The sequence below is a fragment of the Festucalex cinctus genome, chromosome 18 (genome assembly GCF_051991245.1).
Source record: "Festucalex cinctus isolate MCC-2025b chromosome 18, RoL_Fcin_1.0, whole genome shotgun sequence".
NCBI classification, from domain to species: domain Eukaryota; kingdom Metazoa; phylum Chordata; class Actinopteri; order Syngnathiformes; family Syngnathidae; genus Festucalex; species Festucalex cinctus.
In genome coordinates this window covers 1397493-1414408 of record NC_135428.1, presented here as the reverse complement: position 1 = coordinate 1414408, position 16916 = coordinate 1397493, and the positions used below count along the sequence as shown (strand labels likewise).

General features: G+C 40.6%; 2 protein-coding genes and 1 long non-coding RNA gene across 6 annotated transcripts; 1 reads left to right on the top strand and 2 right to left on the bottom strand.

Moving 5' to 3' along the window:
• Window positions 1-47: 47 nt before the first annotated feature.
• mks1 (MKS transition zone complex subunit 1) lies at window positions 48-9407 on the bottom strand. Of its 4 annotated transcripts, XR_013279644.1 has the most exons (19): window positions 8291-8661; window positions 7988-8109; window positions 7862-7914; window positions 7630-7797; window positions 7279-7376; window positions 7067-7195; window positions 6828-6932; window positions 6641-6749; window positions 6503-6559; window positions 3002-3044; window positions 2862-2924; window positions 2713-2783; window positions 2561-2630; window positions 2384-2491; window positions 1420-1553; window positions 1268-1350; window positions 1099-1196; window positions 865-1004; window positions 48-484 (listed from the first exon to the last, which is right to left on the bottom strand). XR_013279644.1 is itself a non-coding variant. In XM_077504076.1 (18 exons), the coding sequence occupies exons 2-18, from the start codon at window positions 8046-8048 to the stop codon at window positions 919-921; spliced, it is 1536 nt and encodes a 511-aa protein (XP_077360202.1). In that variant the 5' UTR covers window positions 8049-8109; window positions 9267-9407; the 3' UTR covers window positions 48-918. The 4 variants fall into 4 exon arrangements, 3 of the variants coding, with proteins under 3 accessions (XP_077360202.1, XP_077360199.1, XP_077360200.1); XM_077504076.1 differs by lacking the exon at window positions 8291-8661 and adding an exon at window positions 9267-9407 and having other exon boundaries at window positions 48-1004; XM_077504073.1 differs by having other exon boundaries at window positions 48-1004.
• On the top strand, window positions 8899-16301 carry zw10 (zw10 kinetochore protein). The gene is made up of 16 exons (XM_077504065.1): window positions 8899-9128; window positions 9320-9454; window positions 9552-9653; window positions 10175-10252; window positions 10359-10518; window positions 10684-10836; window positions 11256-11453; window positions 11662-11798; window positions 11883-12065; window positions 12698-12927; window positions 13363-13434; window positions 13620-13789; window positions 13966-14096; window positions 14183-14314; window positions 15386-15588; window positions 15721-16301. The coding sequence occupies exons 1-16, from the start codon at window positions 9024-9026 to the stop codon at window positions 15839-15841; spliced, it is 2310 nt and encodes a 769-aa protein (XP_077360191.1). The 5' UTR covers window positions 8899-9023; the 3' UTR covers window positions 15842-16301.
• LOC144005769 (uncharacterized) lies at window positions 12632-16028 on the bottom strand. The gene is made up of 2 exons (XR_013279645.1): window positions 15260-16028; window positions 12632-12983 (listed from the first exon to the last, which is right to left on the bottom strand). It is a non-coding gene; the product is annotated as an uncharacterized LOC144005769 (long non-coding RNA).
• Window positions 16302-16916: the final 615 nt, after the last annotated feature.

Genomic DNA, 16916 nt, shown 5'->3' with positions numbered 1-16916 from the left:
GTGAAAAATAAGCATAGTTCCGTGATATTCTGCTGCTCTTGAAAGGTATGATGTTTCAGCATTGCTATTTTCCTACGATTTCTGAATGCACCACATGGACGAAAGGCCTGATGTTTTGTTCATTAATGTAAAGGTATATTTCCTACTGTTAAATTAATAAAGTCGAAGTCTATACTATAAATACTGTTAACATATTCTACCATTCCAACAACCTATCAAATGGAATAGAAAATACCTTTATTAATAATAATAAAAAAAAGGTCATTTAAAAGTTCCATAATTTTTCACTTATTCTGAATAAACAATCATTTGTGAGTTGTACCATTTAAATGTAAGGATGAGTACAAAATGAAATTAAAACCAATATACAATGAAATGTTTTTAGCATATTTTGTCAGATTTGGCACAGAAAAAAACATATCTATTCAAAAATGTAACTTTACAGCAAATACAGTACTATAGCGTATGACTTCCTCTGTTAAAACTCATTCACTGCCAGTCATTATAGAAAATTTTTATATTTCCAATACTCACGTGATATTACATTCAATAATTATATATAAACCGAATCTACCAAATAACAGAATAGACTCCCTACTTTTTGTCCCGTCCCGTTCTTTTATAATTGACAGCAGAAAAATGTAGGTTTGCCAAAATACAGCCATTTCTCCCATGGACTCTGAAACTGTGTTTATTTCCTATAAAATGGGGCAATGATGTCATCTACCGGTGGTTGGGCATCAGTAAAGTTGTTTCCAAGTTTGATATTTACAGTGGAGCATGCTCAGATTCGCCCCCATTTAGCACCGCTCTAAAAAATACAATTGACAAGTATACTTGTCAAAGGCAGTGAATGAGTTAAACATCACAGCCTTATATTATTTCGCAAATGGCAAACAATATCCATTCCTCAGCAGATCATATTTGAATTTGAGAGGCGATGAAGTCTATGGGAAGACTTTCTCGAACTTCTTGCATTTTTCTTCTGGCCCGTTGAAACGCCTCTGGTGGAATCAGATAGCATCGTCATCAAAATGTTGCATATTTTAGTATTACTTTGTGATCATAATACATTTTTTCCACTTTACTCTTGCTTACCCATGGTGTGTAAAAGAGTATCATGATGATCAAATCCCTGGGCCTGGTCAAAAGCGTTCTGCCTCCTTCTCCTCTCTCTCGTGGAATCCACAAATGTCCTCGAGGATTTAAAATAGCAAACTCATAAATCAAAATGTTTTTCAGAATACTGTAAACTAAAAGAATTTACCTGGACTGCTGAATGCAGTGAAGAATAAAAGTCACACTTCCTGAAGTTTGGGTACAAAATCCAAAGCGACTTAGTCTCTCTCCCTACAGTCATAAAAGAAAACAAACTCGTATCGCAATATGCATAAGTAGATTTATCATTTTTGGCCTTACCTTAAAATGTCCTGGTATCCTCACATAGCTGAGGTCCTCCAGTTCTGGCGAGCCTCCGATGAAGAAGCGCCTCAGGGCCGAGACCGTGCCTGTCTGAAGGGGTCTCCACGTGTGACACGTCAGCGTGTGTTTACCTGCGGAGCACACGCGCGTTTATGTTATCACCAATATTACGCATCTCCGATTGAGCTGACTGTACAAACTTGAATGTAGCATACACGTCAGTTTTTGCAGAGTGAACAGTCGTGCAGCGATGCCTAAATTTAAGGGACATTATATAAACCCATTGACTGGCAGCCATTTTCAGTGAAGAAACTCCCGACTGTTTTACTGGATTCGGACTGATTTTGCAAGGTCAACAGAATATTCTGTTCTATTGCTATAAAAACGTGGAACCTACCAAAAGAAAGATTAGAGTCTCTTCTTTCATCAGGAACAAATGTATATTTGTATCTGTTTCCGTTTTGCAGTAATTAGCATTACAACACAGCTACGTTTCATCAATATTCACACACCTGTTGAAAACAGCCCTGGTAGATCTCTTATACTCTGCTGCCACCTGCTGGCTGTTTTTTGTCATAACTACCATTGTTTTACACAGCCTCTTCTTGTCAGTAGCTGTATTAAAGTCTTCTGTAATCACTATCGTAAAAAGACATTTAAAAAACGTAAAAATACGTTTTTGGTAGTGCAGGACAAAGCGTTAAAAACATATTTATATGTTATTGGGTTTGAATGAGTTAATATAAACACAGTGGAACTTTGAGATACAAGTGTCTTGATGTACAAGATTTTTTTTTTTTAGATTCACTTGAACCTTGTTTTTGATTTGAGATGAGAGCAAAATTTCTGATAAGAATGTGCTTCACAGCACAACCACTAGATGGCAGCAGCACACTTCACAACATCTATCATTCCCCCCCCCACACACACACACACATTTGACATCCTATTATTAACATACCAGGTGTGGAGGGAAAGAGCAGGTATCCATAGCCTTCAGTTCGATATCGCTGCCACGAGTCCAGCGAGAGAACGTTGAAATACAACACCGGCCACTGGGGACCCGATTCTGCAACGACAGGAAATGCCCCATCATGGAGTTGCCTCATCATGCGCTCAAATATATCCCGACACTAACCCTCGCTCTCTTTCTCAATCATGTAAAAAGCTTCGAAGGTGAAAGGGTAGCAGAAGTAGGCCACGTTGTCCTGTTGGCACAATTCAACACAATGTTAGCGTCTGCGCTGTGCTGGAATTTGTCTACTAATCTTGTTAAAGTACCGTACGTACCTTCCCTAATGATTTGGTCCGAGAGGTGTGAGTGACTCCAGAGTGGGACTGCGTTGGCAAGCTGGACCAATCTAGTTCACAGGACATAGACGACGTCGATTCAAAACCTCGTGCTGCTGTCAAGACGTCAGCGTAACAACTTAACTTACTGTTTGGCAGCTCCATTATGAAGTGGACATATAAATTATCATACTCAAAGCCCGTGGCGGACACTGGACAAGACAAGACAGACTTTAATTTCAATGTAAACATGTCAGAAAATCGACAAATGAGCTGAGCCTTTCCTTACCGATCTCTCCGTTCATTACGTAGCGCAGAACACCTGCAGGAGGCTACAAGAAAACATTATTAAAAACTAGACGATGTGCAATTTCTGGAGAAATTGCGTGGGAATGCTGAAGGCCGAATGCTAAAATTTGAATGCATGTGGATTGTGGAATGCTTATGAAGTAAATTGAGAGATAAATTATGAAATGATGACCTCCTGGTTCAAAGTTCAATGTCTATCCCATTGAAAATGAATGGGGAAAAGTTGATTTTTAACGTTAAATTGTGCAAACACTGTACGTAATGTGGAATCAGACGATATATACCCCGGGAGGTGTGAATTTTTGAAGCAAGTTGAAATTTGAACAGTTTAAATCAGTGTAAAACAGTGCATTATCTGGAAGTTGTTACATGGCAAAAAAGTGTGCAGAATAAAAAAAAAAAATCACAATAACATTTGGAAATGCTTCAGCATTCCCACAACTACACTAAGTGCAATTTCTGGAGAAATTGTGTGGGAATGCTGAAAGCTGAATGCTAATAGCTGAATGCTAACATTTGAATGCATGTGGAATGCTTATGAAGTAAATTGAGAGATAAATTATGAAACGATGAACTCCTGGTTACCGGATAATGCACTTTACCAACCAATTTTTGAAGCAAGTTCAAATTTCAACAGTGTAAATAAGAAGTATTATGTGGGAGTTGTGACATGGCAAAAAAGTATGGAGAATAAAAATCACAAGAACATATGTGGGAATACTTCAGCATTCCCACAATAACTGGTGTATATTTTTCTCAAGCTAAAAAATAAAATAAAATCATATTTTAGCGGTGAATGAATGGAATTCAAAATCCGCACACATAATTTCATACAAAATTAAATGCAAAAACCCACAATTACCAACTAACACACATTTTTTTTTTCAACAATTGTTTCAAAGACCTGATAGTGATAATGATCGGTTGATGTGCTGAAATACTGAATATTTTATTAATTATAATACCTATCCAAAATGTAATTTGACAAGAATTCATTTAACATTCATTCAACATTCCACACAATAATCATGATGATCATATATTAGCTATTTCTTCTATGTATGAGGATATAATGGATTCATTGATTAGGTCAAGTAAATGTTTTCAAAAGCCTAAATTTAAAAAGAAAGTAAAACCGGGATGGAATGCTCATGTGGCAGAATTCTATGCAAAGGCACGTGATGCTTCTAGAGAGTGGATGCTGGCTGGAAGGCCAAGATGTGGTCCAATTTATGAGTATAAGAGGGTCACTAATGCACAATATAAATATGCACTACGCTTCATTGTAAAAAATGAGCAGGCAATGAGAGCTGATTCTATGGCCAGGAAACTGCAGTGTAACAACACATATGAATTTTGGAAGCAGGTTAGGGCCATGAAAACAAAAAATTCTCTACCATGTGCTGTTGATGGTAAAACTGGAACAGATAATATCTTGGAGTTATGGCGGCAACATTATAGTAGGTTATTTAATTGTGTACAGAGTAACACTTACTGTGTGAATGAAGTTGACAGCTCAGATACAATCCTTGGTCATGAAGTACTGAAAGCTATCTCCAATTTGTCAAATAATAAAGCTATTGGTTTGGATGGCATCTCAGCTGAGCACTTAAAGTTTGCAAGTGCGAGGTTACTTCCCCTGATCTCCATTTGTTTCACAGCTTTTTTTGTTCATGGGTTTTTGCCTGACTCCATGCTAACTGTGCTATTAGTTCCTGTTATTAAAGATAAAGCTGGGAAGATTGGTAGTTCAGATAACTATAGACCAATTGCTTTGGCCAGTACTGTGTCGAAAGTTCTTGAAGCAATATTGCTGGATAAAATCTTAAAAATTGTTACATCCTCAGACAGCCAGTTCGGTTATAAAGCAAATTTAGGTACAGATATGTGTATCTATGCTCTTAAAGAAATTATTAGTAAATATAAAGCTCAGAATTCATCCATTTTTATGTGCTTTTTGGATGCATCCAAGGCCTTCGACAGGGTAAATCACAGGAAGCTGTTTATGAAGTTGATACAGAGGGGTGTGCCAAATTATATTGTTCGAATTTTAACCTATTGGTATGCTCAGCAGACGATGAGAATTAAATGGGGGAACAGTGTCTCCTTACCATTTCGCGCTACAAATGGGGTTAGACAAGGGGGGGTATTATCCCCAGTTCTTTTTAACCTATATTTGGATGAGCTGTCAGTAAGGCTGAAGGCATGCAATACTGGCTGTTATAGTGGTGATTTGCTGCTAAATCATCTGATGTATGCAGATGATTTGGTGGTTTTCAGCCCGAGTACTGCTGGTTTACAACAATTGCTCAACACCTGTGCTAGTTATGGTTTGGAGCATGACATCAAGTATAATGCAGATAAAAGTATGATTATGATATGTAGAACGAGTGAAGACAAAGGTCTGACATTTCCTGCTTTTTATCTGTCCAATATTGTGCTTCATGTGAGGAATAAAATAAAGTATCTGGGACATATATTCACAGAAGATCTGTCTGATGATGATGACATGTATAGGCAATGTAGGACATTATACGCACAAGCAAACACTCTGGCTCGCAGGTTTGGTTTCTGTACGGACAAGGTGAAGATCGAATTGTTTAAATCATACTGTACACCGCTGTACACAGCTCACCTGTGGTCAAACTACAAGAAAGGAAGTTTGCAAAGGCTGCAGGTGGCCTACAATGACGCTTTGCGGGTGCTCCTTAGGAGACCAAGATGGACTAGAGCAAGTGAGCTGTTTGTTACAGCTAGAATAAACGGATTACAAGCTACTTTGCGAAAGCTTGTATACAGTTTTATTTGTCGCTTGAATAGGACTATGAATGAAGTTGTGCTGTCTTTGACTGATATTAAGTGTAGTGCTGTACGGTATCAGTCTAGGATGTGGAAACATTGGTATGACTGCCTGATGACTGTATAACAGTCCCCCTGTTTTTTATTGTTTTTTATTGGTTTTTAATGTTTTTTATTGTTTTTTTATTGTTCTTTTATTGTTTTTTGATGGTGTATATTTTGTTATTCGTTTGTATTGGACTTAGAGTCTGGAATAAAGTTGAAGTTGAAGTTGAAGTTGAATAATACAACCTTATATGTAAAAAAAAAAAACACCTTTAATGATATAAATATTTCAGTTAATTGCACAATAGGTATGCAAAATATAAAAAAAAAAACAAAGGACTTTTTACTCTTTTAAAATTAGGAATTTAATTTCATAGTGTGTTGTTTTTTTCCTTTTCATGGTGGCTATAATACAGGAATTAAATAAATCATTACTTGGGAAGAAAAAGTTGTTGTTCTTTTTTCTACTACAGCACCATCTGCTGGATGTGGTGGGGCAGTGCCTTACTGATACCCCCAATGCAATATTTACAACTGCTGTTTTTGGATAGTTGGTCAGACTTCCACGGGGGGGAAAAAAAAAAAAAAAAATCTATAACTGCTTATACTCATATATAGCGTATTTAAAATGACTTACCATTTCAAAGTCCTGACCGACGAGGCTATTTGGGAACTCCCTGTTCCTCACAGACAGCTACAAATTCAAACACAGCCATATCATAATGTCATGTTAAGTAATCTCATGGCATATTCTGGAAAAAAAAAGTGGACTCACATCTTTGTATAAGTGCTGCTCTCTTTCCTTCTCCTCGGATTTCATGACTGCCGATATATTCTCAATGGTGAGATGCCAAATTTCTTTATTGGACCCATCGGTTTCTATCCTGCAACAAGCAGAACGAAAAACAGGTTTGAACATTGAATTCCACATAATACACTGAACATGTCTTCTGCGAACTTGCCTGTAGGGCTCTCTGTCCTTGTTGAAGTCGGGTTTCACGATGACGGTCCCGTTGCCGTCTGTTTTCACGGTGAACAGCAAAAATTCGTTCTCCTTCTGACCCAACCTGAGAAAAAAAATATGAAGGGAACGTAAATCACGACTGAGGTAAAAGTTGCATTCAGTTGCTTCTATTTGCTGGAGAATTACATGAGAAATTAATGTGTGCATGTGTGAGTGTGTGTTTGTGATTGGTCTTACTTTCCAGGAGGGCCCAGGTCCCCGATAACGTGCATTGTCTGCATGACGTTGTTCACCACATGGCTGTTCCTCTTGAACTCATCGCTGGGCTCCCAGGTGATGATCTTGGACTTTGGGAAACTGAAGTCCCTGCCAGAAAACAACAAAACCATGTTTACACACACTGAAGTAACATCTTTGAGGAGGGATGAGAGCGGGCGGTTCACACCCACATGGTCCGTCTGTCCTGTCTTCGGTGCCGCACGCTGGCCATCCTTTCGGCCAGGAAGGTGGGTTTGGTCTTGTTTGTGTTAAGCAAATCACTGCAAGGCTGCGTTCAAGGTCAGGAAAAAACAAACAAAAACATGAATGAACTATTTTGTGAATTATTGTGCGATAATTTAGCAGTCTTGTACCCGAGTAGCTGAATTTGACAGGCATGAGTAAATACTGACTTTTTACGTAAATAACTCACGAATGTTTATTTTGACCATAAACCTCAAGCAGTAGTTGAAATAAACTGCTTGAAATTTCTTTTTTTTTTTTTTTGCAAAGGTTCGATAGTATAATATTTGACAACCCACCAGCTGCTGCAGCGGATGATAGTTGGTGTAGCGATCATAATCCGTGTAGGTAAAAATCCTGCGGTTTTGCCGGCTCTTGGACTTCGTCAGAGCCGTGACCTCTTTGTGGTACTGCCGGTCCAGAGGGCTCTGACACGCCGTCTCGTTTTGGAACAGCTCCATTTCATACTGCGGATAAACACGTTTGTCAGAAACACCACGGAGTCGTTGTCATCGTGAAAGGATGTCTTACCTGACTGAAAAGCTTCTCCTGCCAGCCCAAGACGACGTTCTCCTCGTTATCAACTGGTGACAAAAACAACACGTTAGGACGTTGACGACTAGAAGAATTCTGTGGCCACCGTAAAAGTTCTCTCACCAGCCTGGGCTTGCGAAGTGAGGGGTACCAGTTCAATGGCTCCCCCATCCTGCTGGGACATAACTTGTTGCGGGAGTGGCAGAGAGAGAGTCGTTGTGGTGGTCACCCTCTTTATCGACACCCTATAATTTGACATAATAAATACTTTAACCTAAAATGCATGATAACATTTAGAGGTGAGTTGAATGTGACATACTCTAAACAGTATCCCTAACTTTTTGTGAGTAGTGCATGCTGCTGTTGATACGAATAGGAGCCACACACTACTTTCATACTGAAAATAAAGCGAACACAAATACTAACCTTATCCGTAGGTTTTTGATAGCATCTAGAGACCGGTAGACAGCCTCTCCGGTGTCACTGTTACCCTCGTCTGACATGACGTATTACTGGCTAATAAACATTAGCATCAGCATTAGCACGATGCTATCTATTATTTTCTTCATTAGCAGTCGCTTTTCCTGAGTACTAAGCGATACAACTAAGTTATTACTCCTACATTTTAACGAGGCAAGTCAGCTAACTAGCAAAGTTTTCTTCCCAAAACGATGCAACACAATTTATTGCCCGAGCACAAATGATAAACGACGGTGGTAAAAAATCACATTGCTCGGAATGGTTTCCATAGAGACGAAAAGACAGTCTTCTTCTTTTGTTTACTGAAGGTTAGAACCAACACCGCCACCTATTGAACGATATTATAGGAACAGATTAATCATAATAAATATTAATTTGGGTGCCAAAACGTTTTTCATTCGTTATCATACGATTGGTAGTAGGTGAAAAACAAAACAAAAAACAATTTCGTGAATATGAAACAAATGTAAATTCTTAGCGGAAGTACTTCACGATACCACCCAATGAGAAAGGACGAGGAACGGAAAGGGCGGGCCTTGTACCGTCGACTCGCTGCGGAGCCAATCAAAACGCCTGGCGCGCGCTGTGGTGAGCTGTCATAGTTTTGATAAAAATAAAAAAATAAAAAATAAATCTCAAGAAGAAATATCTTTTTATCCTCATAACCTTGAGTGACAGAATGTCCTCGTTTGTCACCGAAGTCCTCGCCAGTTCTGGCAAACTGGAGAAAGAGGACTTGTCCAGTAAAATCAGCAAAATGTCGCGCAAGATAGAAGATACGAAGGTAAGACACCACGCTAGCCTAGCATTAGCCAATGTGATGCTAAGTTGCTGAAAGTTTGATGTGTTTGATAATTTGATTGGCTATTCAACACAACACTAAAATATAAGAGTTTCATCGGACTTTGATGTTGTGACTTACGGATTTTGACATTTTATCCCATCATCGCAAACTGTTTTTTCTTCATTTTACAGGAAGAAGTATGTGGCATGATAAACAAGCGATATAGTGACTTCCTGCCGAGTTTACAGGCGTCCGAGGACCTCATGGTGCAGGTTGACGAGCTCTCCAAAGAGATGGACACCCTGAAAAACTTTATTGAGACAGAGGTACCTATGAAATTGGGTTAAAATAATGAAAAACACTGTTAACCAGAGTGTAACGAAATTGTCACTGTTTGTTTGTTTTTTGTTTTTTAAAAAACAGGTTCAACTAAATATCCATGTGGCTGTGGCTGAATATACAAAGTTGAAGCAGCAGCTGGAGAAAAACACGATCATCATCACCATGCTTGCACACCTGAAAGATGTATGCAGCACACTGTACCACACAGCAAACTATAGTTGAATATTCCAAAATATTACTCTTAAGTTAATTAGTCAAGGTCGGTCAAGGCCCATGCGATAATTCAACAATATTCAAAACAAAATGTCTTTATTTAAAACAACAAAAGTACAAACTAAAATAAAATAATTTCCATTTTTGTCATAAATAAAATAAATAATTGAATAAAAACAAGCATGGCACCTATCATGAATCCAAAAACATATCACTGGTAAATAACAACAATAATCAAATGAGTAATCGGAAGGGCTAATGCACATCACGTAAAACACTTTCTGGTAAATGTAATGGCTACTCACTTTTTAGTAACTAAAGAAAACTAATTGATTAATCCAGTGGAAACCAATCCAGGGTGTAACCCCGCCTTCCTTTCAGTCAGCTGGGATAGGCTCCATTTTGCATGCAACCCCGATGAGAACAAGCACAATCGAAAAAGGACCAGCTCTGTGCCCACAATAAGGATCAATCATGTTTCCATCTCTTAGTTTCACAATGCAATGGAAGAATTCAACAAAGCCCTTCAGGAGAAGAAGTACGCCGATGCTGCCAACCAGCTGGAAAGGGTGCGTAACTAAATGCACTCTCTGAGCTACACTTGCACAATCCAGTGAGATGCAACGCAAGATTCCCAAATCAACATCGCTCGTCAGTCATTCTTGTTTATCGCAGGCAAGGGCAAGCGTGGAGTCTCTCAAAGGCTGGAAGGCGACGCAGCTTCCGCTGATTAGCGCGCTCAGCTCGGAGTTGACGGTGCAGAGGGAAAACCTGATGTATCATCTGGGAGATGAGTGGAAGCGCCTCGTCATCTGGAAATTACCCGCCTTAAAGGGTGAGAAAGAAATGACACGTACAGCTGTGCAATGCTCTTAAAAAAAAAAAAGGGGTAAATGGGGTTTACGTTCATTTCAGTGAGGGGCATGACCTCGATTTTGTGAACGTTTTGACCCGAACCGGGACAAACGGTGCAGAATGTCGATGTGACTTGTACCAACAGGCCCCGCAGGCGTGGACTCCTTCTTGAAGGTGGAGCTGTGCCTGTGCCGTCCTTCCGAAAAGGACAGCGAACCAGAACCGCCCGCCGTGCTGTGCAGCGTCCTGCAAGCGTTGGCCATCCAGGGAGACCTTCAGCACAAGATCAAACTCTTCAGTGAGAGAAAACGCATACCGCATACCTCAAATGTGAACCGCCAATTTGGTTGACGCACATTTTTATTTTATTTCCCCCTCATTGAGCATGCTAGCATAAGAAGCCAACGTAGCGGTTTATATTGTCCTCACTGCTCCATCTTTAGCACCCCAGTCACAGAAGATTCCTGCCAGTCAATTGGGCATAGTCCCCATCAAGCCAATGGGAACTCAAACAGGAAGTAGAAACCCCACCCTAGAGCAGCCAAGTATGTTATCAGATGCTATTGCTACTAGCGAGTGTTAATCTATATATCCAGCAAATTCAACTCAACTTGACTTTATTTTTTAAAGCACTTAAAACAAACAAAAAAACAGCCACAGCTGAAGTGATGTACATAAATGAAAGCACAAGACAATAAAAGCTGTTTTACGTTCCAGGTCAGGTGCTTTTGAAGAACATGTTGAGGCCGCTGGTGCTGCACCCGTCTCTGTCGGTGCAGGCGTCGGAGAAGCAGGGAAAGGGGATCGTCCTGACTTTCCAGCAACTGAAGATGTCTCATGAAGAACGCGCCACTCCGTCACAGGTCTACAGCAAAGTGCTCTTGGTGCTCAAGACGCTTCACTCCAACCTGCTAGGTAAGTCGCGCTGCGGACGACCTAGCGCGGCTCGCAGTGTAGCGTTAGACATCCGCCGCGTCGAAATAAAAAATGCGGATCAGCGAGAAAATTTAGGGTTGTGCATATGATTTGATACGTATCTGGATATATTTTAATGTGGAACAATTCAGTTTGATTTGATGCACTCTGATCATTTCAAGTTGAATGTGCTGAATGCTCCCCCTAGATGTGACGATCGATGATAAAAAGCTGTCGACCATCTTGGGGGAGCTGATATGGGAGGAGCTTTCCCGATGCATCATCCACGAGTGCCTGCTCTACTCCATCCCCACCAACAGCCGCCAACTGGAAAAATACAACACCGTATGCACAATCACTGTCCTCCTTTTCATTTAAGAGCTAGCAAGCTAGCAACTGGTCACACCACCTGCAACGTATTTGCGACAGGTTATCAAGGAGACGCGGGAGTTTGAGAAGGCTCTGAAGGAGATGGACTTTCTGCAGGGCGAGTCTACGGACCTGCTCAAATACGCCCTCGACGTCAACTGCCACTTTGCCAGCAAGAAGTGCAAGGACGTCATCGTGGCGGCGCGCAAACTCATGACGTCCGAAATGCACAACACCGTCAAGGTACGACACATTTGACGCTTGAGATCTGCATTTCTCAAAATGGCTTCTGTGAACTGTTGCTAGGGGGGGTTCGGAAAATAATTTGCAATAAATGATTGAGGTATTGAACACATTCACTCGCAGCCATTTTCACTGAAGCTCCTGCCTGTTTCGCTGGATTTTCACTGATTTTGCAAGGCCCACAGAATATACCAAAACAAAGATTATAGTCTCTTATCTCATCAGGAAAAAAAAGTATATTCATCTGTTTCCGTTTTGCAGTAATTATCATTCGAATATAGCTAAGTTTCATCATTATTCACATTCCTGGTGAAAACATTGTCAAAAAGAGCTTGTTGCAACATGGCACTGGCTGATCTCTTATACTCTGCAGCCACCTGCTGGCCGTTTTTTGTAACTTCCATTGCTTCAATCCACCTCTTCATGTCATAAGCTGCATCAAAGCCTTCTGTATGCTCTTAAAAAGACATATAAATACGTTTTTGTGAGTAAAGGGCAAAGTATTAAAAAATGTATTTACACATTTTTGGGTTTGAATGAGTTAAAATAGTGCATGATACACATGATTTATTTATTTATGTTTATTTATTTCACTTGAAATCTAATCAACATTTCACTTTTTTTTCATGAAGATCACACCGGATTCCAAGCTGCGTCTCCCCAAGCTTCCTGCTCCCGACTCGTTGTCACGGGTGAAGCAGGACGCCCCGAGCGCCGCCGCCGCCGCCACCATGGAGAACGCCAGTCAGCTGTCAGCGTGGAGCATGTGCCTTCCGGCGTGTCGCATCAGCGAGTCGGTGCAGCAGCTGATGGAGCTGGCTCTCAACACGCTGGGCGAGGCTGTCGGAAGCTCCGCGCAATGGTGGGTGTTCGAAACGTCACAACATTCTGCTCTTATTCAGCCACCAAGTCAGATTACTGTTAAGCACAAGTTACTATTATGTATTAAGTTATGACTGATAAGGTGTTGTTATCACATTGACGTATTCACTGCATGCTAAGCAAGAATTTGCATTAGCATGCTAACTTAGCATTAGCATGCTAAGCTAGCAGTAGCATTAGCATGCTAACTTAGCATTGCATGCTAAGCTAGCATTAGCATGCTAAGCTAGCATTAGCATTAGTATGTTAACTTAGCATTAACATTAACATGCTAACTTAATATTAGCATGCTAAGCTATCATTACATTAGCATGATAGCATAATACTAACATGCTTGTTATCTGTTTGTAGTTCAAAATTGTTTTGTGTAAATCACCAAAAAAGTGTTCAAGTTTTTTTTTTTTTCCCTCCACAGCGCTTCTCAACTTTTCTTCACGGTGCGAAACATCTTCCAGCTCTTCTACGATGTTGTGCCAACATATCACAAGTAAGATTGATTCATTTCACACCTCATATAACACGATACTTCGTTGATATATTATATAGTGTTTTTTTGTGTACAAACATTAATAAACATCAAAAGATATGAAGAAATCATTGCACCAGATTTAGCCGAAAGATAATTTCCATTTCTAAAATAGAACGTATATTTGCTGCCTTGTTTTCCTCCAGGGAGAACCTTCTCAAGTTTCCCCACCTGGCCGCCATCCAGCAAAACAATTGCATGTACCTGGCCCACCACCTCCTCACGCTGGGCCACCATTTTCGACCCCACCTGCCGCAGCCCCTCAGCCAGGGCGTGGCCACCTTTGTTGACATGGTGCCAGCGTTCAGGAAATTAGGTAATGCTGTTTTAAAGGAGACTCAGCTCAAGTTTATTTAAAGAGCGCTTTCAAACTCAAAAACTATTTCCCTGCTGCACCTGTACCTGCCACTTGTTTTATCGACAAAGACGAGGACGAGAATGTGCTCAAAATGCTGCTCTCCTTTTTTTTTTCTGTTTGTGTTCTCCATCCAGGCGCTCAGTGCTTTCTTACACAGCTGAACATCCAGCGAGCGGAGCTGCTGGAGCGACTTTCGACTGCGCAAAACTTCTGCAACCTGGACGACGCCGACAACTACACGGCCGCCAGCAAGGCCGTGAGGCAGGTGGGTGGCGAGGCGGGGTGGGCGGGGCCTTCTCGTCTTTCTCTCGCCTTTTTTGAGTGACACGGAGTCCACCTGGTCGTCTGCAGGTCATCCATCAGTTAAAGCAGCTGGGCACGGTGTGGCGGGACGTACTACCCGTCGGCGTCTACTGCAAAGCCATGGGCAACCTCCTCAACACGGCCGTCATGGAAATGATTGCCAAGATCATGATGCTGGAGGTTAGTTGTCGTTCCATCCGTTGAATTTTCGACCAACTGCAGCTGATCCCAGCTCAGTTAAGTTCAATTATCTCATTCACTCCCAGCCGAAAGAAAGAGAGAGAGTTTTTTTTCTTTCATCAGGAAAAAAAAACACATTTGTATCTGTTTCCGTTTTGCAGCAATTAGCGTTTGCCCTGGCTGAGCTCTTATACTCTGCTTCCACCTGCTGGCCATTTTTTTGTAATAACTACCATTGCTTTAAGCAAGCTCTTCATGTCAGAAGCTGTATCAAAGCCTTCTGTATGTTCTAGTATAGAAAAGCATCAAATAACGTATAAATACGTTTTTGGGACTGCAGGACAATGTACTAAAAAACGTATTTATACGTTTTGGGGTTTGAATGATTAAAAAAAAAAAATGAAATAAAGTAAAACCTTGGATGCACCGCACCAGTTACAAGTGATGGAAATCGTTTTCCTTAATTCAGAAAAAAAACTTAAAGGGGAAGTCAACCTTAAACCATTTCTTGACAATAATATGTTATATGTGACCCCACATTTCTAAGCATGACATTCAGGTTAATATTACATTTGTGGAATATGAGTTATGCAGTAAAATCCAGCCATTTTTATCCCTCTCAGTGGGCGGCCATTTTGCCACTTGCTGTCGACTGAAGTTGACGTCACAGTTGCTAAGGCAACGACCAATCACAACTCAACTGGTTTCTGAAGCTGAGCTGTGATTGGTTGTTACCTGAGAAACTGTGATGTCATTTTCACTCTAGGGCAAGTGGCAAAATGGCCGCCTTCTGATATTGGTAACTCGTGTTTCCAATAACGCAATATTAACCAAGTGGGGCTTCATAGAACATATTATTGTCACAAATTTTTGGGGGCATTGACATAAAGTAGAAACCTAAAAAATAAATGCAGTGATGTCACGTCAATTAAAATGTTTGCATACCTGCCAACATTATGCCGATAGCATCCGACATTTTAGGCATACCGTTGCAAAAATGTCGTTTGAAATCCACATTCTGACCTCGTTTTAAACCGTTTGAGAATTGAGAGGACGAATTCCGCGTTCCAGGACATCTCTTCGGAGGACGGCGAGCACCTGCACACTCTCTGCCAGACGGTCATCGAGGAGGGCCCGCTGGTCTTCGTACCGCTGACGCACGAGCATCAGAACAAGAAGTATCAGGAGGAAGTTCCACTTTACGTGAAAAAGTGGAGCACCTTCAAGGAGCTGGTCATCCTGCTGCGCGCCAACCTCCAGGAGATCGTCGACAGGTACGGGACTCCAGTCGCTATATTATGGAGAGGTTGGAGGTCATGGTGGTTAACATGGCTGCCTCACATCCACAGCGCTGTAGAAAAATTGCCGGGTATGAATTCCTGATAACGTGCGATTCCTCTCCTCAGGTGGGCAGACAGTAAAGGGCCGCTGGCATTGGAGTTCACAAGCACAGAGGTGAAGGGTTTCATCCGAGCGTTATTCCAGAACACGGAGAGACGAGCCCTGGCTATGGCCAAAATCAAATAAAGGTTTGGAGGAAGAAGTGACCGCCAATGAAAGACTGAAACTTTTTTTTCCTTCAGTTTGCTTTATCTGATTTCTACAAGTCAGGTTGAACACTACGTTTTGTGCAACTGAACTATTGCTAATATTTTGGCTACCTCATGTAGCTACACCAGAGTGGCAAAATATTCCAAACATTTCTACAAAACAAACAGGTTATGCAAGCGTACCTAATGCCTTTCTCATATGTCCTCAAACATGCTCCAATTGTGCTGAGTGTGTTAACCACTAAAGATCAATAAACACCTTTTTTTTTCTTTTCTTTTTTACATTAGGAAAGAGGTAGTAATTATTGCGCTGTTCCTCACCAAAACAGCAGCATCTACCAAAGCAACGCTCGGATGAGTGCCGAATGTTGCCAGGATTGTAACTATTATTGTCATGATTGTTCAAACATCCATTAAAGAGTTAACTGTTGAGCCCATTAGAACTCTGTTGCTAACCAAAACAGCAGTCAAAAACTGTCAGATGAATAAAAGGGTGTTTGTTACAAAAAAACAACAACAAACAATTGTTGCATTTAGTAAAACTGAACCACGAGATAGTGAGGGAACCACTGGATAGCCGATAGGCCAAGGCTTTTGAAAAAGGTCGCGAGGCCGCCATATTGCTCCTCCCAAGAAACGTTTCTCAGCATACGATCCCATACATTTATAGTATCGAAATTGGAGAACATTTGAGACAGTACAGTAGAAACAGCATGAATTATGATGTTTTAAATGTATTAAATTATTATTATTATTATTATTATTATTATAGTAATTATATGCTTAATGGTGTTTAGTACAGGAGTAAACTTGTATTTTTTTAAATTAAAAAATCGTGACTTTAATTCAACAATAGATGCCTCTGCCAAATCTAATATTGAGGTCTAAGAAACTAAGCGATAAAAGAAAAACGGGTTCTTCAAAGCAGCACATACCGTCTACTTGTTTATTAGTAGTAGTAGTAGTATTTTTGGGGGGCTATCCAGTCATATATACAGGTCAGTGGAGGGAGCGCTGTACTGTACCTTCGTAAAATACCACCATCTTTCAAA